The sequence below is a fragment of the Etheostoma spectabile genome, chromosome 6 (assembly GCF_008692095.1).
Source record: "Etheostoma spectabile isolate EspeVRDwgs_2016 chromosome 6, UIUC_Espe_1.0, whole genome shotgun sequence".
NCBI lineage: Eukaryota > Metazoa > Chordata > Actinopteri > Perciformes > Percidae > Etheostoma > Etheostoma spectabile.
In genome coordinates, this window is record NC_045738.1 from 21717547 (window position 1) to 21741302 (window position 23756).

The window sequence follows — 23756 nt, forward strand, 5'->3', positions numbered from 1 at the left end:
CCTATAAGAACCTCATGATGTCATCTCCTGAAGCCCATCTGAGTAGCAGCACCAGTGGCAGTCCAGTTGGCTGGCTAGCCCTGTTGAGCTTGAGCCAGTCTTATGTGTTTATTCCCCATGCATCCCTGTGAATGGCAGTTCCAACACGTGTCGACTCCAACTGGCAAACAACCTGCACATCTCTCCTCTGTGTACCTAAATAGATGACTGAAGACTGAAAAATAAAATGTCTGCTGCAGTGATTACAGCCCCCTTAGAGTCCCCTGAGAAATTATTTGCCGGCAATAAACCCGCAACTAAAATTGACCTTGTCATATATGTAGCTGCTTATTTGAATTCACGTTAAAACAAGCATATTAGAGCTATCAAGGAAATTGCCAAATGATAATTTAGCGAAAAGAAGGGGGGAAAAAAAATAATTTCTGTGTACACGCTCCATAAGGGGAAAAAATGAGCTGGTCCATTTCAATTAATTTCTTACAACAACACAACTTATTTCAAGGGATAATTATTCATTTGCCTGAAAATCTTGCTCCATCAGAGCTGATGAGATGATGGTCCATCAAGACACAATGCTCATTTCTCAACTACATCAGCTTTACTCTTTAGTAAATCATTATGGTTTATTGATTCAACCCAAGCTAAACAGCTGGATCAGATGTCCTGGGGTAAACATGCAGCGATTACAAATAGATTCTGAAAAATCCATCAGATCACTCGCTGCTGCTAAGTGGCTTTAAAAAAGGTGCTATGCATCCTGCTGACAAAAAAGTCAGCTTTATGTCAACAATGTATAAACACCACAGGAAAACATGATACACTTGTTGGATTTTTAGGGCTAACCCTGGCCAGTGTTATTTTTTAAACAGCTAGACAAGAGTGAGTTCCCATCATCTCCCTCCTGTTTAAACTTCCAGGTCATTATTCACAGTGTGCTCCACACATGTTAAAGCAATTAATAAATCATCTTTAGAGAGCCTAATTCCAATCATAACATGTTAGATATCAGCAGCTCTTCTCATGAGGTGGCGGGGGGGGGGGGGGGGGGGGGGGGGGGGGGGGGGAATCGACGTGTTATTCTCATGGCCTTGAGTCTTTTAGGAGTCCTGGCTCACCACAGTTCCAATGTGTCTCACTTTAGTTAAATAGAGTGCAGTTATAGGGTTAGCATATGTTGAATCAGTTTTTGGGGTGGATTTTTACCTGGGCTGCCCCAGCAAATAGCTTTTTTCACAACAGTCTACATTAAACAACTATTACCCAAAGGGAAGGGAAGTATATGACAGGTCATTATACATATCAAGTTTCTGTGCATTGAATATCAACCCCACCATGGCCAGCCAACCCTGGGGAATATGAAGAATTAACATTCCATTTATTATCCTCCAATTAATCACAGGAACAATGTATTATTAAGAGAAATGAGGTGGAGCAGAATTTCTATTATTGAATCTCAAAAAAAATGTATCAAGTGTCACCACAATCCAACAACCCAAGAAGATGTGGGGAGTTCACATTTTTCATTCATGGCCAAAGAACTAAAGTGATCTTGGCATAGAGAGAAACTAAATAGTTAATTGCAGGAAGGATGCATTATTAGTTAACAAGGGGAAGGTAGAAGTGGAGTTCTGGGATGAAAGAAACAAAATACCTGCTGTGCTGCTAGTACTCCTCTGTAGTGTTGAGCTGTAGTCTATCAAGATTTTCTGACTGCATGGAGGCTTATTGTTTCACCATGATTAAAACCACAAGGGCTAAATGCCTCTGCCCTTTACTTATTCTGATTGCTCGCGGAAACAATTTGTAACTTTTCATTACACTTACTCCTGTAACACCGCAGCAATTTTCAGGGAAGATGCTATTCATTTACTTGCAAGTTTGATCCCAACGTAGAGTGCTGGAATCAAGGCACTGATGGTGGAATTTCAAGAAACACGGTCCCAGCACCTAGTTACCAATGTCTTGTTTTCACTGGACAAGAGAAATATTTGGATAAGAAAGAGCTTGAGTCTGACTCAGTTTGTGTTTTTAGCTAACTAATGCAGTCCAACAACGAGAAAATAGGTCTAACACTAAACACTCCAATGGACACAACTTCAGCCCAGATGTGCTGATCACTTTACATTTCAACAGCCAACTGTATGTATGTATGTATGTATGTATGTATGTATGTATGTATGTATGTATGTATGTATGTATGTATGTATGTATGTATGTATGTATGTATGTATGTATGTATGTATGCATGCATGCATGCATGCATGCATGCATGTATGCATGTATAGTGGATTGCATAAGTTTAAACACCCATGCTAAAGTTGACGAAAAAGAGGAATAAAAAAAACATCTTTTATAAATTGATCTTAATACCTTAATTAAAAAAATAGGGGGGAAAAAGGACACCAAAAAAACCCAAGAGATTGTCATGGTTTTATTTCATGTAGTCTAATAGCTGGTTTGATTTACATTGAGAGATGATCTTATGGAAAGTCCCTTATGCCAATCATGAAATATGGTGAAGGGTAGGCTATGTGATGATGTGGGGTTATTTTAATTCCAAAGGCCAAGGAAACTTTATCAGGATGCATACTATCCTGGATCCATGAAATAACTGGCCTTAAATAACAAAAATCTGCCTCCCTGTATGGGAATTCAACAGAGGGGTGTGTATACCTATGCCCCCTGTATTTTAATGAAGAACATGATGCATTATTCATTCACAAAAAAAATTGTGTCCTTAAAGGTTGGATTTTTTGTAATTTTTTAAATTAAGGCAATAAGATCAATTTCTAAAAGATATTGTTTTAGTCCTCTTTTTATTCAACTGTATGTATATGTATGTATGTATGTTTGTATGTATGCGTGTGTCGTCTGTTAATTCTAAAATCCAGACAAGGTTTTGTTTTCAATCCTGTTACACAATGACCCAATTGCAGATAGCATGACTAGGAATGTAAAAACACTATAAAACGTAATAAAAAGTCAAAGAGACAATTACCCAGACAGAAGAACAGCTTCACAAACAGAAAAACAACAAGTTGTACAACAAGGCAGAGAACCAGTCACAGAGATAGATAGCTAATGGATAGTAGGCCATGCACATTGATAGCCAGTGTACTCTAGTGTCAGTCGAGTGTTGCAGACAAGCTACAGCCTGATTTAGCTTTGTGTGCAGTGTTGGAGCCAAGTTGACTGTTTACTGACAACCCCTAATGAGAGAATATACTGTTGAGATGTGAGTAAGCAAAGATGGAAAAGCAATTAGGGCAAATTTTGAATGAAACAAGGAACAGAGGGAAAACCAGTAGGGAAATGGCGGCGTGACATTTCAGCTCTTAGCTTTTAAAGCGAGCAAGGAAATACCGCTAATGGTCTTTTTTTAGATCCCGAAATGTCAAAGGAACATTTTTCCTATCAAAACACTTGACCTGGGGGGACGTCATAGACATGCAATGTTATTTACATCTACAGGATGACTTCACCCAAAACAGGGATTCATCACTCCTGTTAGGAACACTTTTCCCAGAGAATTAAAAAAGAAGAAGAAAAATAACCACTTGCTTATTTCCCCTGACTCTTCCCTGCGATGCTTTGGCAGAGAATGTTTCAACCATTAAAGTGTTTAGAGGACCTGGAGCCTAAACACTGTGAGAGTCAAACAGTAGAGGCTGGGAAGACTTTTTTTAATGTATTTTTTTTTTCGTTTTAAAGTTTGTAACTAATTAAGTTACATGAAGCTAGACAAGGCGTTCCATTGGATTACATCAATTGAATATCTATAGGGGGACATGAGAGAGAGGAGGTGGGCTATTAGCTTCAGAAATACACACACTGTAAGTAATAAATGAAAACCATTTCTGCAGTGAGTAAGGCTCTGTGTTTTGTCATGGACAGCTCCTTAACATACTGACTGCTGCAGCAATCCTCCCAGGTTGGATGGTAAGATTACATAGGTACTGTACATAGTGTGTGTGTGTGTGTGTGTGTGTTGTGTGTGTGCATGTGCGCGTGTGTGTGCATGTGTGTTGGTGTTTTAGGTAGTTTTTTGTGATTACCAAACAATATCCCAAAGGTCCACTAAACAGATTCCTCACACTGATAAAGCTATTAGGTCTAGTTGATGAATTGTCAGTAGCTAATTCTGGAAAGGATCTAAGGAAGGACAATGCTACACAAGTTCTTAAGAGTGTCTATGTGTCTGGCATGTACAGGTGTGTACATGTACTGTATAAACCTGCCTGACTGTATGAACATGCTTTCATGTACATGTGTGCTGATATGTACTGTACATGTACTCTGTTAAGTTGTATGCATGTTTGTATGTATGTACATTATGTACGTATGCATGTGTGTGTGTGTGTGTGTGTGTGTGTGTGTGTGTGTGTGTGTGTGTGTGTGTGTGCGTGTGTGTGTGTGTGTGTATGCACTGAATTTGTCTGTTCTGAATGGGGGGGGGGAGGTCCAGAAAGCGGAAAACTGGCATCAAAAAAGGCTCCAGTCAGCCAAGCCATTTATCTATTCTGGGCATTCAGAGCCCACAGTAATACCACCAGAGGAGGAAAACAGAGGAGGACATGCCTGAATATGTGGTGTCCTCTGTGAAACTGGTTCACTCAGGTGTCAGCAAGCTGTAGTGTGTTATGTAACAATATAGTCACATGATTTAATTGCATAGAAACAAGGTTAAATTTAGTAAAATGTTGTTATTCCACTACTCCACTAAGATCATTTCCTTAAACATAGAAACAGTGGTAGTTATTGAAAATATCAAGGGAGAAGTTAATGTCGCTGCAGTTTTCATTTGCATACAAATCTTTACGCAAAACACACCTGAAAACAAACAGAGAAGATCGAGATCTTTTACAAGCCCATTCCCTTTATGTGCGTAAACTTCTCTACTGCATGGGGTTGATGTCATGTTATTATATGAAGTGCAATGTCACAGTAATCTCTTCAATATTTTGCATTTGACACAGCTTGGGGTTGGTCGACCTACCTGTGACTGTCTTAGTTTTGATCGGACTGCTGGCATAGTCTGAGGCCTGATTGGAGGGCTGTTTGGCCAGTGGTGTGCTCCCTACCGACATCTCGTCCTCTCTCCTCTTGGCCTGAGGAACTGAACCTGGAGTCTGCAATGACACCAGAGCATGACTGAGTACCAATGAGGTCATGGGAAAGGAAATATGTGGTTTTATTGTAACATGAATGCATTTCCATGAAATATGCATTCATTCAGTCTTTTAAAAAAGAGCATGCCATCCGGTGTAATAGCACAAACTATTCAAATATTGTTCGGTACTGTACCAACATTGTTTTGTGTTAGTAAGACCCTGACCCAGGGATAACTTTCCACAGCTTCATAGATCTGGGTTAATCAGGAGATGCAATGCATAATGCAATGCAAGACAAAAAGGGAGGCAGAGAGAGAATAAGAAAAGAAAAATGCAGTGGAACACAACAGAGGCCTCCAAGACCAACAAGGACTAGTGACAGCTCCCTGTTTTTTTTGAGCAGTCTCCCATGCTGCTGGCAGGCCAAACACACACACACTCAAACACACACAGACACACGCGCGCACGCACACACCCTGGCTGGCAAGGAGATGGCTGAAAGACAGAAGAGTGGAAGGTTGGTCTAAAATAAGGAAACCCCTTTAGCATCAGCCAGCAGCAGCACTAGGCTATGATGCAGCTGCGCAAGGCTGCAGGCCAACCACACACACACAGACAGACACACACACACACACACACACACACACACACACACACACACACACACACACACACACACACACACACACACACACACACACACACACACACACACACACACACACACACACACACACACACACACACACACACACACACACACACACACACACACACACACACACACACACACACAAACCCTTTTTTTCAATGACAGGGTCGGGACCCGAAGGTTGGTTGTGGTAAGATTAAAAATGGGCCCCCAAATTACATTAGTATTTGAAATTACTGACTGAGGTATGAGGCCAAATCCTTCTAAGGTTTTTGCAAGTTAACATTAAATAGGGTGAAATGCTGTAGGCCAGTTGGTTAGTTGCAAAAAAGTCACGTTCCAAGTAAACAAACACTGTATTGGGAGGCTTTAACAACAGATGCATTTTATACAGTATACATGACACTGAAGTACTGTATATACAAATGGTTCATGGCGTAGAGAAAAAAAATGCCAAATACAACAAAACATATTATATAATTCAGTTTGTATACTTCATGGGAAATATGTGCTTGGCTACATTTTATTACTCTATGCTTAAAGCAGGTACCTTACAAAATGACCATCGCTCATTCCTGGTGGATGACTAACTCCTTCTACCACACACACTGAGGGGTGAAAAAGCGGTGAAAACAGCCAAGGCAAATGCTTGTTTGGTTCTCAACCTTCCTTTTTCCTCTTATTCCATTTCTCTTTATTACCCGCTTCCCCAACCATCTCCGTCTACTTCTCTGATTTGTGGCCTGTGAAGCTGAGTTTCCTGCTCACTCTGGTAGTTTCGGTTGACTTTTGATTCAACATTTTGGATTCTGTCCTGTCATTTGCCCTTTTGTTGTTGTCCCCTCTCTGTTCCATACTCCTCTTATTATACCCCATTCCCAGGTGTTTTCTTTTGTCCCTCTATATGTTTCCATATATTTCCTCTGCATGCTCTCTCTATCATACTACATGTGCCTTTCCTCTCCATTGTTTGTGACTCCACTTCAGATTTTTTCGATTGTTTCCCCTTTCTCCCTCGCATCAACTTTTCATGTGCATTTTCCATTTCTTTCCTCTCTGCTACCAAAGCCCTTCTTATTCCTCTTTGCATGCAACCCATACATCCTTCTTTGCTTGTCCATCTGTCCTAAGAACCTTGTTTCTCATAATTTCCTGCTATCCTGACCCGACCAGTCAGTGTCCTTTCCTCTGTCCTTCACATGCTGTTGCGTGGCCTTCAGCCGAAGCCTTGTCTAAACCCGCCAGGCCTTGAGAGGTGGCCATGACAAGCAGCTGAGCTCACAGAAACACAAACAAACACAGGCACAAACATATTCAGACACACGTTTGCTGCAGTCTGTGCACACACACGCACTATTGCACGCACGCACAAGTCAGTGTTGTGTATCCTTAACACTGGCTGCAGTTCAACTCATAACATCTGTTTACCCCCGTATAGCTAGAACCTCCAGAGTAAGGAGTTGGTGCAATTAACTCCCTCTCGCTTTGTCTGTCACACACACATGCACGCTGACTACCCTTCCAAACTGCAGGAGGTATGAAACAGAGCAACTTGTTGAAAAAATAAAACATTTAAAGTATTACAATATGATACTTTCATGTACTATATATATTTATGTGCCTTTACGGGGTGAACCTGTGCTATATCCCAGGCAATCAAACTGAGCATGTCTGCATGTGTGGTGTGGGCATAGAGCATTCAATGTCCATAACCATCACCATGACCCCTGTCAAATAAATATAGAGAGAGTGGATGGAAGACAGGGAGCAGAGCACATGGAAAAAGGTAGCTGGGAATGAGAAGGCAATGAGAGGGAGGGAGGGAGACATATACATTCCCCTCAGGCTCTTATCCGGAGCCGCTTACAAGGAGTGCAACAGAGAAATAGGTTGCAAACTCCATTAATACAAATTACAAGTACAAGTTGAACATGTAAAACATTAAAAGTACTAATTGTGCAAGATGCTTGAATGTTGACACAAAGGGCCAGGAAGAGAAATTGACATATTTTGTCTGAGAAGGTACCTGTTTCTGTTGCCTGCTGTTCCCTCTGTGAGGTTGGTACAACAGCCATGTGCAGAAAAGTGGGTCCACGTTAACAGCTATGCCCTGGACACTGACCAGCAGGACCGCACCTGGACAACAGAAAAACACAAGATCTGAGATTTAGTAACTCTGAAGACAAAGAAAATGAAGGTCATGATAAGTGAGCAATTTTTCCAAAAATAAAAGACATAATAGGAAACGATATACTGTACATCTGTCTTGCCTTTACAAAATCAACATCACTGCTTGCAAACACAAACCAGTTGTTTCAAACCACTGAAGCAGTGGTTTGACAATACTAAACTTTAGTGATCAACAGAACTAATTCAATAGAATCCAACGAGATGCACAAAATGATTAAAGTGGAAAGTATCTAATCCAACAGACAAAAATGGTCTGATGCTGCAATTATTTCTGCAAAGTAGGAAGGACATCAATGCGGATCTCTGAAATAAATGTAAGGTAATAACCAACGAGTGAAAGTGACTTAGGGCAAATCGGCTCAGATTGAGGTTCTTTCTCTCCTGCAGTTTACACTGTGTCCTAATGACTGCTGGTGAGTATCAAGCCTGCTTGTAGAGGCGCTGGAAAAAGCACAGTTTGTTTCAATTGTGCTGTTCAAAGTGGTATGACACTAAGCCAAGAATAACATTTTCTTTTGATACATTTCTATGAAACTCAAGACTTTCTTTGGGTTTTGGTTTACTCTTAAATAATAATCTTTACCAACAATAAGCGAGCCCTGAGGTAATGCATTAGGATCCTATCAATAATGATTCCCATGCCGGCAGGATTAGCGCAGGGTCTCTGGCGTGCCGTGGAATGTCCCAGCATGACGATAGGAGGATGTTTCAGCTCTAGAAGGACTTTGAGCAGTTTAATGGAGCTTTGGACAAGACCCCGGTCTTCTGTTTCAAGTACTGAGGCAAAGCTGTAAGTGTGAATGTGTAAATGTGTGTGTGCATTTCACCTCCGGCAAAGCCTGATTGCTTGTTGCTTTGCCTAACATTTTAGTATCTCTAAAACATGGACAAAGCACAAATATAAACTCGCCATGGGGGAGAGAGAGGAGAGAGAGAGAGAGAAAGAAAGACAGAGAGAGAGACACACACACAAACTTTTACACCAGCTCTCCAGTTTGGCAGGGACCTTTCCCTCCTCCATTATTCCCTGTGAACAATGCAAATAAAACAGCTCTAATTTGCTCCACTTTTACAATGTTTAGTGATTTGTGGCCTGTGAGCCTGTGTGTGTGTGTATGTATGTGTGTGAGCAGCACGTAATGTGTGAAGTCTGTGGTTTGTGTGTGTGTGTGTGTGTGTGTGTGTGTGTGTGTGTGTGTGTATCTATGTACAGTACAGTATTATGTAATATAGTGTGTGCATGTATCAGTATGTAAAATTGGGGAAACATTCTCATCGGATGAAGTCAAACTGACACACATTTCTTCCTTTATTGCATCATCTAGCTTTCTACTTTCTTTGCTTTCTGTCACTTTCATCTTTGCATCTTCACTATTTCCCTATCTAAACCTCCATTGTCTCCCTAACAACAGCCTTACTGCCATTTGTCCCGGCATCAATTCCATTCTAAAACCTTCCTTACCTTATTATTGTATACTTCTTCTCTACCTCTCCATTACAATCTGTCTCCTCCATCCCTCATTGCCACCCTTTCACCCCTCTTTACCCTCCTTTCTGAATCCATACCTCCACCCTTTCTCGTCATCCTAACATCCACCTCTCTCCCCTCCCCCTGGTGAAGAATCATAACCTCAGCCATGTGGCTTGAACTCCTATACCACAGTGTGGCTGCTTAATAGGCTTTGGCTGTGGCTGTATTGCTGGGGCCCAACTTCAAGTGGTTTCATCATATCCCAGAACAGCATGAGCAGTATAGGACCCAAAAGGCTGGGAATGGGCTGAGTGGTGAAGATGTATTCAATAAATTGACCCTAAATTGAGGTCTATGGGATACACAGAGCACAACGAAGCACCTTCAGCAGAAATTAGTCATAGCATAATAAATCATATGACTTTGTACATTGATTGTTTATTTAACAATTATTACAGAGATAAATGAGCAAATAAAAATCTATAAAATGCCTGATTGCAGATAACTCTCTCAACCACAGACGTTTACACAGCATGTATATTGCAGCATATGTCTAAAGGCCAATACAGATTTAAGACAGCATTTAATGCCACCAGCCATCTGCCTGAGCCATCGCAGAAAGCCTCGTCATTTACTCGAAGAAATAAAATCCACAAAAAAACCACACACTTTCCGTTACAACAAAATTGTCTAGAGCTGACTTTTGAGTGTATTAAAGTCTAGGAAGTTGGTTGCTCTAATATCTAAGTAAGGTAAAGTAAATGGCATTCTATCAACAGTCTTCAAATTGTCATGTCAGCAGATATAATATTATTGTGGCTGTGTGACATGTCTCTTTGGCCTTTGCAAATGAGAGCCATGATTGTTTTGATAAATCCCAACACCACTCAAAAAGCTCTTTTTCTGAAATTAACAGAATAAACTATCTTTTCTTTCTCTCTCACTTTTTGCCAGTTTGACAGTGACACAGGAACAAAATATGTGTTGACCTGGCTTATGAGGCTTTGAAGACCAAGACTTTACCATCCACACTGTGTTTTCTTGTTTCATCACTGTGTTGACATAACTGCCGGAGAGTGACACCTCCTTTGAAGCGTGCAGCACCATGAAAAAGGCCTGGCATGCTAAGAGCGTGACCTCGGCAGCAGGCTAACTGTTATTTTTCTCTGCTCTAACAGGGTGGCATATGGGTAATTACAGAAAGTGATGACAATGATTACAGAGGTGTTTTTCTTACTTCCTAAATGATTCCTCAAGAAAACACCAGAAAACAGCTCAGTGGCCTAGACACTGAAAATACACACAACCGCATAATGTCCGTGCAGGCATCTATGAAGACACACTTACGTTGAGTCACCCACAGTAGACCTATTCAAGTTAAAGGTGTTTTCTTTTCTTAAAACCAGTAGAGTTAAAAGAGAGCACGGGGCTGCTGGTGTTGTTTTATGACTGTCTGACATCAGGCTGCTCACCGCCTGAGGCTACAGTAGAGCATTAGACCAGACTGAGAGAAGGCCTTTAACCTTTAAGCCCTGTGTAGGTTCTTCTGTCAGTCTCCTCTTTTTTGGGGGGCCAACAGCCCCAGTAATCTATCAGCCACATATCTTTCTGTCTTCATATTGTCTTTTTTATCAGGCTATGTCGTTTGCACATCTTAATGCAAAATCTGCTTTTGTTCAGTCACTGCAAGCATGAAATTCAATAAACTGGGAGCGGTTAGGTCAGTGAAAGTTCAAAAACCAAGTCCCACAGTGGAGACCAAAGCCCTGATTGGGGTTACAGAGGGCAACCTCGCAACTACAGGGCCATGACCCCCCACAGAGTTACAGACAGGCAAAGAGAGGTGGGGCTTGCTCACCATCCACCCCCTATGTAGACGGAAGGGGGAGGATTAATGTTCAGGCCAGCTAATCGCCCCCTCAGAATTGTTTCATTGTTGGACGTGAGGCAGCACTGAGACCTTGCGTCCAGCTTCTCTAACAGAAAATAAATAAATATAGCCCAGCCCGCATCAGCCAGATGACTTCTGACAGGTTTGGTTAATTTTGAAGCCAAGTAGCAAAACAAAACATTACGCCAGCGTGCGGGGCCTACGCTGCCTTTAATTGCTTTTCCGATGAGCTCATGACTCGAAGGTGTCCTGGAGTGAGCCATGCAGCCCGACAGGTGTTCTACTGGTGTGTGTGTGTGTGTGTGTGTGTGTGTGTGTGTTTGTGTGTGTGTTGTTGTGAGTGTCTGTGACTATGTGTGCGTGCGTGCGCATGTGTGCGTGCGCGTGGGGGGAGGGTGAGGGTGAGTGTAAGAGAGAGAGAGAGAGCGATGGAGCTGTTGACACCACTGAAAAGGGACTCAGTTGTGTGTGGGTGGGTGTGAAGAACAGTGTGTGTAGTACATCTAGTGTGTGTGTGTGTGTGTGATACACGTGTACATGCCTCTGTGAAAATAAGGAAGTGTTTCTATTTGTATCCATGTGTGTGTGGAACAGATACTGACTCATGAAGCCACGCACGCACGCACGCACGCACGCACGCACGCACGCACGCAGTTCCCTTGCCGTGCTGTGACCCAGCGGCCCAGGGGCAGTGCCGCCGCAGGAGCCCAGTGGCTCAGGAAGGACACAGGCAAGTTTGACTGGAAACAGATCCTGGCCTACGGAAAGCCTGCTCTCACTCTGGGCCCATACAACTCTCTGCGCTGGATGGCTGTACAGTGAATGTGTGTGTGTCTGTGTGTGTGTGTGTGTTTTTTAGAGAATATGAGCACATATGCATAAGTGTGTGTGTGTCCTTAAAAATGGCCCAACTGCGGTAGCCTGCAGCTGACAGGCTAGACCCACCTCATAAAGGTTGACTATGGCTGTGGGTACAGTAACAGTAATAGGCAGGAGGAAAGCTGGAGAGTGATTCAGCCAGCAAGGGAGTCTGTGAAAGGCAGACATGGAGAAAGATTGTGACATAAGCAGAGAAACACCTAAAAATACACAAAAAGACAGAATCACAAACGCACATTCAAAGAGAGAAAGGGGAAAAAACAGTGAAAGACAGAGATACAGTACATACACAGAGAGAACATATAAAATAGTGGATGATGATTTTTTTAAGTCATTTTCCTAATCTACATGATAAGTGAGTCTGCCTCAAAATTTGGCCATGGATCTGTATGATTTATGGGATGACTACAGTACATAAGTCTCCAAACATGCGAAGTCTTGTGAACCGGATATATCCTATACAGCCAAGTCTGTGTGTGTCTACATTACATGTATTTTGAAAGGTCCATTTACATACAGCGAGAATTAAAAAATTGCACAAAAAACCTGTGCATGCACTGTACATGCATGTACTGTGCACATGCTGAATGTGTGCATGTCAACATGTGCCACAGATGGTTATGTATGTAGTAGTGAGCACAGGGCTGTATTTCATCCACAGAGGACATCTTTTTTACTGTTCCCATCAGGACTGAGGCTCCCTTTTTCCCATCTGCTGGGTTTGGGGACTCATGGTTGATAGCTGTGGACTTCACACATTTCTCAGGCTCAGTGCGTTTGTCTGGAGAGCTTTGGTGGTGCTTGACTCAACAGTGGCAACATGTTCCCTGTGTATGTATGTGTGTGCACGTCCCTATGCTAATGTGCACATGTCATATTTGAATTTAGATACAAGGATGTATATTTGATAAGGGGGATTCTACTAATCCCAACATATAGCTCAGGCTGAGTAAGCCCAGCAGTATTGGCCTAGCACAGCCAAACAAAGGTCAACTTTTGAAATCATACAGTAGTTCTTGTTGTTGTTGTCTATAATGTGAACAAATTCTACATTGGTGTCCTAAATAACATAAAATGGAACACACACTAAATATTTGACCACAGAAAAATGTACTTATGCACATCTCTAGTGTGTAATGTAGACCAATGGTGAGGCCAGATGAGGGCTTTGAAGCAGCAGAACAGCAGCTCTGTCGAGCTCCATATGTCAGAGGGGCTCCGAAGGCAAACATTTCCCTTTTCTAGTCGATTCCTTGCATTAATAAATCTACATCAACTCTCGTGGTGTTGAAAAGACAACCAAACACTGCACAATTGGTGCCTGTAGCCCTGCTGAAACCCAAGCATCCCTGATTTGGACTATTCCAGCTGTTATCTCTAATCCTAGCCTTTCTTTACTACACCATTTCCCTGATATGCCCATACAAATGCGCACTGTCTGTCTCGCTCACTTCCAATCATACCAAAGGAAAATGCTTAAAGTCACGACCAAATGTGACCTGGCCCTTGTCAGCAAGATAGCTAGCCTTCTGAATGAGAAACAAAACAGACTTGGTCCTGATTGCATTAATGTATCATTACCATATCCATCATGGACATACAGTGCACTGTATGAACCCTAAATGAGCCCCAGTGTAATGTAAGAGAAACAGGAGAGACACTTCTGAGCTCATTAAAATAAACAGACTTCTGCTTCTGCTGCTGCTTTCCCACAGACAGTTTCAGTTTAGCATAGTTACCTTGAAAACTCCTTATCGCTGCTATCATTCAGCTGGCTCATGGGCTTTCTCTACAGTTCAAGCTGAGTTCCTTCATTTTGTCATGAGGAGAAGGGGAGCCAAGCAATTTAATGTCTGTCATTAGCTGGGGTTCCTTCCAAGCATTTTTATATAAATTGCACTGTAAAAAAATAGAAAAGCCGATTTGAGGTTTACTTGATACTGCAATACTGTTTCATATACATGTACTTGCGAGGCCAGAAATGTCCATGAAGAAGTTATAAAATTAAAAAAGCAGATGGAATACTTTGTCTAGACTAGATAATGATGTACTACTGTCTTCAGAAAAATATTTAGGCTAGAAGAAGACTATATGGTGAAGCTATAGTGGTGGGTCGATATGCACAAATGAAATCAATGAGGGCAAAACAGCATCACCAATCTGTTTTAATAGAATATCGTCTGGTCTAGCTCAGCTAAAAACAACAATCCGCCAACACGTTAGAGTGTCGCTCTTTACCAGCCGGTTTGTAACTGGTAGGTCCCTGACAACGTTATCTTCACTTCACCTGTCTCTCCTCAGCTCCATATGTGTAGAGAGGCTAAAAACACAAGCTTTCAAATGACCAATAACAGAATTTTAAATGTAGTCTGGGGGTGTTAGATCTATAGTCTACCCCAACTCTGGCTGCTTGAAGTAGAGATAGCGAGTTTATTGCGTTTGTGGAGATTTTTGCATGGCAGTGGCCGTTAATCATTTAGCGGCAGTGCTGCACCGTTGTCTGCAGGGGGTCAATGGGGTCATAGAACTGCAACTGATAGAATGTGCACTATAGCACAATATATCTCTCTATATGTGATCTAATATAGTCATATCGCACACTTCTATTTTAGATGCACTCAAATCAAAGTGTACACAGAGCGGGAAAGGATAAGTAATATACTAGAATGGCGGATGGGCCGGAAACCTCAAGCATACTATCTGAGATAGAATACTTAGCTTCAAGTGTACTACCTGCAAATCTGCATGTTACTTTACTGTCATTCTAATGTTTTACATTTTTTTATTTGACCGCATTCAAAGTTTGAAATAATTCACTTTTTGCAAGCAAGGAGCTTCCATTCTTCTTTGTTTGTTTTTCTCTCTGGGTCAATTTGGAAACTCCAGCTGTATTTGATGTGATTTCCCAAAAACTGATTCAATATAATTGTACATTTGAAAAGTGGCTTTCGAGGTTTTATAATGTTGGTTTGGGTTATTACTGTACTTCTCAGTAAAAGGGATGTGATGTGGTTATATGACAAGTATGCGATGTTTTCTTTTTCATCATTAGACAGCTAAATTGTGATGGTAACGTTTTTTTACACCATCAAAATAATAACAGTAACTGACACTACGCCATTCATCTGTTTGGTTTGGCTATGTTATTCCTGATGTTTTTATGATTTAGATAACCAGAAGCATACTGTACAGTTATATGCTGTATCTAGTTGTACCCAGCTGATGGAAGTACTTTTAATTCACATATATTTTGCTTGACCATTAAACAAAGCTAATGTTACTTACCTTTCTGCTTGAATTACTCTACCATCTTTCTTTTATCTCCTATTCTTCCTCGGTTTAACTTATTTCTCTTGCTAATTGTGTATTTTTAATTATAATTCCCAAATATTGTGGCATCTGTTGTTACCTCTCTAATTTTGTCTGCATCCAGAAATTGACCTACTTCATGATCCAGATGTCTTTTGCAACAAACTTCCAGATGGTGGTTGTCCAACCCAATCTTCTCCAGTCATCCTCTCCGGCTCTCTCCCCAGCCTTCAGCTTTCTGGAGAGCAGGTGGGACAATTGAGGACTTGATCCTGTCTTCAATTACCTTTAAGTCTCTGCACCTCTCTGCAGAGTCTCTGTCAGCTTGGCCTTTTGTCAGTTCGGTAGACTTAGTAATGATCTCAGTGACAGATCAAAGTCCTCTGGCTGAAATTTGGGGTCACTCAGGAAGCTGGGAATGCTGCACTTAAGAATTTGACGTTTGCACGGCAATATGCAATAGATCCTCTCCTTTGGTCTGTCTATGTACTGTATCTTTCTGCCTACCGGTCTGGCTGTTATCCAGTCAAATGGTCTGAGTATCTCTGTCAAGCAATTTGTCGGTTTGGTCCTTGAGTGAAATTGAGTTCCTTTCAAATATAGCCGGCATTAAAATCCTTTTTTTCTTGGATGATCAGTTCATTACTGCTCAAGTTAGCTACCGGGTTCTTATATTTGTTCCAAGGAAAACATAGTTGCTGCTGCCAGAAATTGGAGAAAAAACAATTTTCTGTACACCAGAGGATTTCTTCCTTGGAAAACCTACACAACACCAAGTGAGGAGAGAGGTTCTTGTAAAAGTATCCAGTAACCATAAGGGGGATTAGTATAGTAAGTGAAAATGTATTAACATAAATTTAAGTCATTGATTACGTTTTTAACAGCAGGTGTTTTTACATAGGGAACATAGCAGCTTGTTTGCCAGTTGGTAGTGGACTTGGTCTATGTGCATGTGTGAGAGACAATAAGTGAGCATGTGAGTTTTTACTCTCAATTAACCTCATTAACTATCACTGTGTCAGTCTCTCACATTCCAATGAATGGGAGTTTGCACTTTCTCTGCAAACTAACAGAATTATAAATACATGACTTGAAAATGGAGAAAGAAACGAAGGGAGATGAAATAGCTAATATCTCTTAACCCCTTCCCCTTCTATCTATCCCCATGCTTTTCAGTTTCAGTCTCTGTGTCCCTTTTAGTTCCTGCACCCACTATCCACCTCAGCCTCTTCTTGCTTGCCACAGTAGATTGAAGATTACTCCTCTTAAAGACAAAGCTTTAAGTGGTTGCACATTTGAACCATTTAGTAATTTGGTCTAATGGTTTCAGGATGAGCTATTTTAGCTGCAATGCGGGGAAGAAGGGATAGAGGAATGAAAGGGGTGTAACGAACAATGAAACACTAGTTCTGATTGGCTGGATTTCCTTATCCAGGAAGGGGGTCACTGCGGTGTCAACGCTAAGAGGGATGAGTTCAAACAGAGATAGGATGATTACAACTGAACAAGTTAGCAGATGGAGAAGAAATATACCATGGCATGTTAGAAAAGTAGAGCGGAAAGTTGTACAAAGCTGTATTAGATTCATACAGGTCTTGTGTTAAAGTTAGGTCCAGGCTAAACTGATACATTTGGCCTTTTTTTTGGTGGATTATGACAGACAGCAGGATCTTAATTCTCTCTCACTTATGTGTCAATTAATCCCAGACCCCTAACCCTAGCACGAAACTTTGTGTTACAAATTCCACAAGTCGAGATGACAGATAAGCATGATAGCTCAGCAAGGACATGTAGATTGATCTGTGTGTGTGCGTGCGTCCTGAAGCTTCAGAGAAAGAGCTTCTATGCCTGTAATTAGTCACTGTTGACTGAAGCCATGGTTTGAACACTGCGTGCTGACAGCAGAGTAAAGACAGAGTGTGCTTCTTGTTTTTGGAGGATGTCACCCATGTCTGCACACACATTGATGATAAGGAAGAGGTGTTTATACCCATCACAGCTGTATTTAATACAGTCAGACATCACACATACATTGTACATAGACAGACATCGTACATAGACAGACAGACAGAATGCTTCGGCCACCTGCAACACAGGACACCCAAACTACCATCAGCTGCCCTACATTAACAAACCATGGCACAAAAGCAGTGATGAGTCAGCTACTCTAAACACACTTAAAATTCTCCCCAGACTGGCTTATTGCAGATTAACTGGAAAGATAGGGAGGAGAGGGCGGGACAATAGGTACAAAGAACACAAGGGATGGGACAAGTAAAGGAAATGATGGGAGGAAAGAGGTGGGTTAAGAGAAAGAGGAGAGGGAGGGAAGGCAGGAGAGATATATAGGGATAGGGAGGAAGAGCAGAAGAAAAAGGAGGGAGGAAGGACAAGTCTTTGAAGGTAGAAAAGCAGCAGCAGCTGCCAGAGAGGCTGCACCTATCCTTCAACCTCTAATCTGAATTTTATCATCAGGACATCAGGACTCTAGGTCGAGAAGGATGAACCCCCCCAGTACAATTCTCTCATTCTTGAGGTCTAATTTATACAAATGCTATTGCATTTGAAGGCATAGAGACTTATGAAAATGGTCAGATGAAGACAAACACACTATGATGATGCATACAGTACATGCATATTGCTGTCAGACTAAGATCAGAGCAACACTGGACTTATTCTGTAGACTGCTGTTCATCTTGTAACACCACTGCACCATTCCTTATACATGCAATGCTGAGACACCGCAGATGGTGAGAGCAGCATAGACCAGCTCACCAACAAACCACTCCCCGCCGTCCCCTTTCGGATGTCTGTCGGTTGATGAAAAAGGGAGATGCCCTATTTGGCCATGGTGATGTGACAATCCCAAGGTGATGCAAAAAGGCCTGACATAAATGTCTCCATGGAAATCTTAAACATGATGAAAATGTTTTCTGTCTAGACTCATCCCCCCCCCCCCCCCCCCCCCCCCCCACACACACACATACATAAATACATACATACATACATACATACAGTACATTGAGAATTAGTGGCTAACACCATTTAAAGGAATGTACGGGGAGGGTGGTAGACATGTTGGAGGAAAAGCTCTTCTATTTGACCCTGAGTATTCCTTATCATAATTAACCCTCAATGTTATCTTCAAAACACGCTCTTACAACAGGGCGTCCACAATGGTAGATGCATAACCCACTACAGTGATAATGAATTGGCATAGTTCACCACTTGTGATACAGGCAACAACAGCTAGTGCAGGAAATATATCTGTCTCTAATTCATAGATGGTCTATAACCTGTGTAGTAGCATTACCTAAACCTCCACACAGAATGTACCCCTGCTCTTGTGTTACAATACAGACCAAACACTTACTAATGGGCAGTGGAAGACACTCTGACAGGTGACAGGGTATTCTAATATTCTTAGAAAGATTGGAACAGGGTGGCTGAACTTTTAATTATGGGACAGAGGAGGACGGTGGAAGCTAATCTTTAGTGGGTATTAGTGTCGGGACCTAGTCCTTTCATCTGCAGGTCTTGTATATGCTGTGAAGGGAAGAGAGTGGTGCTAGGACTGCCTGTGTTTACTGCCTGTTTATCTAAGTGGGCATGTGGAGGGCTGGAGGGCCAGAGCAGGTCAAACCACACACAGCGAGAGGAGTCCAGGACCCCCGGAGGACCACTAAAAGTGATGAGATTTTACAACTACTGCTTGGCCTATGACTACTGCTGCCACTGCACGCACACACAGACACACACGTTTGTAGTAACAGACTGATATACACACCCCTGACTTAGAGTGATGAGAGTTTATTACTACTGTGTTGAGACTAAGTGCCCCTGGGGCAGGAAGACGAGTTGAGGGTTCCTGTGGACCTTAAGGCCCCCAAGGCAAAGAGAAGGAAACAGCTTTAAGAAGGCCAAGCATGTATACACTAGATTGCTACCTTAAAAGCTGCTGTATTTACATTATACATTAAAACTGAAGTACACTAATATTTTAACAAGCCAACAAGACATTAACAGTGTAGGACAACCTACATATATTTTCAAATTTTATATATATATATATGTATATATGGTATATGTATTATATTATTTTTTATATAAAAAAAAGCTAAACATTTATAGTGAATACCTAGCTTGCAGTGTGTTGAAGGTGAATTTCAGAAAGCAGTAACCCTCATCCCAAACATCAGACTACAAGTAAACGCAATGCTGTTACACATATGTTGCACAGTAAGCAACTATGTGAGAGAAGTTTCCGTCATGGCAGATGGTCTTACTGCTACCACCTGTGCGATCTAGATCTTTAGTACCAGTGGCTGCACAGAGGACTGCTTTGTGCCTACCAAGAGAGTGAGAGCAGGGGATACTGAAAAAGCCACTAGCAACCAGCAAATCAAAGGCAAGCAGTCTGGTTTGTTTTCTCACGGTACAGGGCCCGAGTGGAAAAAAAACGACTAAATAAAATAAACCTTTAATTTGACTGAAATTGGAGGCAACAAGCGCTGCTGTAAGAAAAGGCTGTGAAGTGTGATTTCTTGCGGTTTGGGTTAATCCTGATTGAGGAGCCCCTGAGTTGAAATGTCAGCAATATGAGACTAAAACAAAAATAATTACATCCAGGGTTAATGAACACAACTGCCTGAGGCACAGGGAACTAGAGAGGACAGGGAAAGGGAGAGGGAGAGTAAAAAAAAAAAAAAAAAAAGCCAGAAAGAATTAGAGTACTCTAAAGAACAAGTTAAAGGGGTAATTTGCTCTCATTTCTCAAACAGAAAGGGTCAAAATCATAGACCCATATTTGTCTTCATCCTAGCAGCTAAACCACTAAGTCCCTTTGGTAGAATAATAAATTGTAAGTGAACGGGCTGGCATTCTGATACAGGGCCATCCATCTGGGCCTTTGTTATGCCCTGGGTACTATTTCCCCTCAAGGCTAATGACTTGTACAGCTAAAGGATGATACATTAAGTACGACAGCACCATACCTCTCTTTTAACTACTGCCATGGCCCTTAAGTTTACACCATCTCTCTCCAACCGGCTTTCATCTTTGCTGTTATGTCTACACACACTATCTCAGCTGTGTAGGGAGCTTCCCATTACAATAACACTGGTCACTGGTGCTAGGAATCACCTGCACCTAACACTGTTGCAATAATGTGTTTGTGGGTATGTGTGAGCCTAAGAAGAAATTAGCTTGGTAGGTAGGTATGCAAGTGTATATTATGTGTGTACTAGGACTTTAAATCATTTAAAATATTTAATGGCATGATTGTCCCCTGTCTAGAATAGTCTTCCTTAAAAGGTACAGTATGCTAAAAAAATATGCCAAAAGCAAATATGGCAAACTCAAGCCCATCAAGCAACAACAGATGGGCATATTGACCTGAATGTAACATTATTTAGTAATACTAACATAATATAGTGTCCCTCTTTACTCCTTTAAGGTTAACTAAACATCCCATTGTTTTTAAGCAGCTCAACACAAAACAATGGACCTTGGTCAGCTATATGTAAAAATGTAATTGTAAGCGTGGTCTGCCTTTGGCGAGAGGTTCTCAGCATCAGCCGTATGCTCTGCCACCAAGTTGTGTTTGGGACTCAAACTCCAGTGGTAACTCAATTCACATTGACAGTACATGCAAATAACTTTAGTCTTGTCGAAAGAACCATCGGGAAAGGTTTTGGAACTGAACTTGCCATTCAAAAGACCCTTTTCTTTATCTATTTCTGCTCAAGGAAGCTCATTTCTGCTAGCTATCCACAGCGTCATTGCTGAATCGCTTCCTGATTTCCCAAACTACAGAGTAGGACTACTAAATCTAGTTATTGAATAATGTACTGCAAATTGCCAGGTGAATTAGTTTGTTTTTATTTTCATATAACATTCAACAATGCCAATATTAACCTGCTAATTCAATTTCTTAAATTAGCTTTGTTTTTCTCTCATTTATTTGTGTTACTTCTACGGTAGCTGTACTATCTAGTACAACCAATATAATTATATTCATTTAGATTTGTAAGTCTGTGTCAATATTGGTAAAATCATTTGTGAGATAAATGTAAATGGACTGTTCTTATTTGGCACTTTTCTAGTCTCAACAACTACTCAAAGCTCTTTTACATAGTACAGGAAACATTCACCCTTCACACGCATTCATACACTGTGGCCGAGGTACTACCTGCTCGCACATATTTATACTCCAAAGGCGCAGCATCGGGAGTATTGGTTCAGCCAAAGGACACTTCAACATGGGACTGCGGGGCCAGGGATCGAACCACCAACCTTCCGATTGGCAGAGAACCGCTCTACCTGAGCCACAGCTGATAAGCACACAAACACCTACAACATCATCTGTGATCGCAATACAAGATGCATACACCACAATGCATAATTGTGATGAGACTGTATGTGATTATATAGATGTACTATGGCCCATAGACATATCAGTAATGCATGCCTGCACCAAACACCATGTGCAATTAAAAATAAAAATAAAAATCAAATTTTTGGGCTACTGGACAGAAATGTAGCTTAAGTGTTAGTCATGAAGTACTTTAATTTTCTGTAGGTGGCCGGGTTTGTACATCCACTCAAGTTTGTGCGCTTGTGTATACTTCAGGACAAGCTGGCCGCCCGTGCACAGCTGCTTGAGGGGGATGCGTCCAGGCAGAGAGCCCCACAGAAACAACAACAACCCACATCAAAGGAGTTCCATTGGTGGAACATGATTATCTACCTTTATCATACGAGACTATGAGTCCTCCCTCTGCCAAAGCATCACTCACAGGCATGGGGAGGGAAGACAGAAGAGAAGATGATTTGCTAAATACAGGCTGACCACAAACTGATCCCTTTACTCATGCCTTCATTTTGTTTTTCTTTCCTGTTTTAACCATTTCCTTTCTTTCTGTTTAACTCTACTTCTTTAACGCTATATACTGTAAATGCTCCCTAAATACACTTACCCCTAATTTACACCAGGCACGTCTGCTGTTGCATTCAGGACGCGTGATGTGGCCCGCGAGCAATTCTTGATTGCGTCAAGATTCACTCTGCTAAATATACATGCGAGGTCTGGCAAGAACTTGTTGCCTTCGATGGTTGGATTGGTTAGCTTTGGAAATGAGGAGTGGAATTAGTTAGGGTAAGACTACCAGGCAGGTCATGCCTTCACCATCAAAAGAAAAGAAATATTGTGAGCTCCATGGGCCCTATACCTCCAGCAACTGTTGTCAAAACCAGTGAACCAGTGCAACAGGCTGGGGAGATTTTCAGGGTGCATTCTACCTCCTGCCCAGAAGTACTTTATACCAGAAATAATTTTGTGTCAGAGTAGTCTTAAGTCTTAAGTATAATATAACATTAGTCAATCTTTGGAACCCTCTTTAGAATCAATTTGCAACATAACTATTTAAGCCTCTCCAGAAGGTGGGTGAAACCCTGATCTGAGTGTTAAGATTGTCGTACTTTCACTGTAAGTCAATGGGCTAATACAATCTTGGTGAGGAAATGCTTGTGAGAATCTAGGCCCTGGGCTGGGTTCAGCCAGTCATCTCTTTGAGCTCCAGAGGAGCTGAGTAATAAAGACCAGACAACAGGCTAAAATGAACGGATCTCTTGTTCCAAGCCCAAGGGATGGTCAACAAGGATCCACAATGCATTACCTAACTTTAAAGGATTGTGTTCAGCTAGTGTTTTGGTTGCAGTGAGGTCAGGACCCTGAAACAAAGTTGGATAAGACGCGAGATAGAGTTGCAAAATAGTTAATTCTGCCTCAGCAAAGCATCTAAGACATGGACCTGACCTGCATGATGTCACGGAAATGGCTCAAAAGGTTCATTGGGGGATTTTAGTAGCGCTTTGGAGCCGTTTTTTGATGAGTGGGTGATGCAAAGCATGTGATGTAATGCACAGCTTTACCAATGGAATCACACTATTCCATTGATAAACAGTTGATAAGATTTTCTACAATCTGCCAGCAAAGGTATGGAAGAAGATCTGCAAATGTTTTATGAGCAAGGAAATGCACGCAACATGTCCTCAAGGTTACAGACAAAGCATGAGAGAGCGTAAGTAACACTGAATATGACCATAACTTTAATTTCTTCGGAAGAATACTACACTGGACCCCTTAAAGCTTCATACACACAGACACACACTTTACAATCATAATTTGCATTACAAAGTGTTATGCATTACAAAATACATAACACGTGTTTGCATACATAACTTTACACACAT

The 23756-nt window shown here is 41.5% G+C and overlaps 1 protein-coding gene across 4 annotated transcripts in view; it reads right to left on the reverse strand.

Moving 5' to 3' along the window:
- vps13b (vacuolar protein sorting 13 homolog B) overlaps positions 1-23756 on the reverse strand; it is a 354534-nt gene that overhangs the window by 201493 nt on the left and 129285 nt on the right. For all 4 annotated transcript variants that reach the window (XR_004332501.1, XR_004332502.1, XM_032519244.1 and 1 more), the window contains exons 20-21: positions 7790-7899; positions 4997-5129 (exon numbers count right to left, since the gene is read on the reverse strand). Coding sequence is in view for 2 of the 4 variants with exons in the window: in XM_032519244.1 (XP_032375135.1) it covers positions 4997-5129; positions 7790-7899 (243 nt within the window). In the remaining 2 variants the exon portion in view is untranslated. The remainder of the gene's footprint in view (positions 1-4996; positions 5130-7789; positions 7900-23756) is intronic.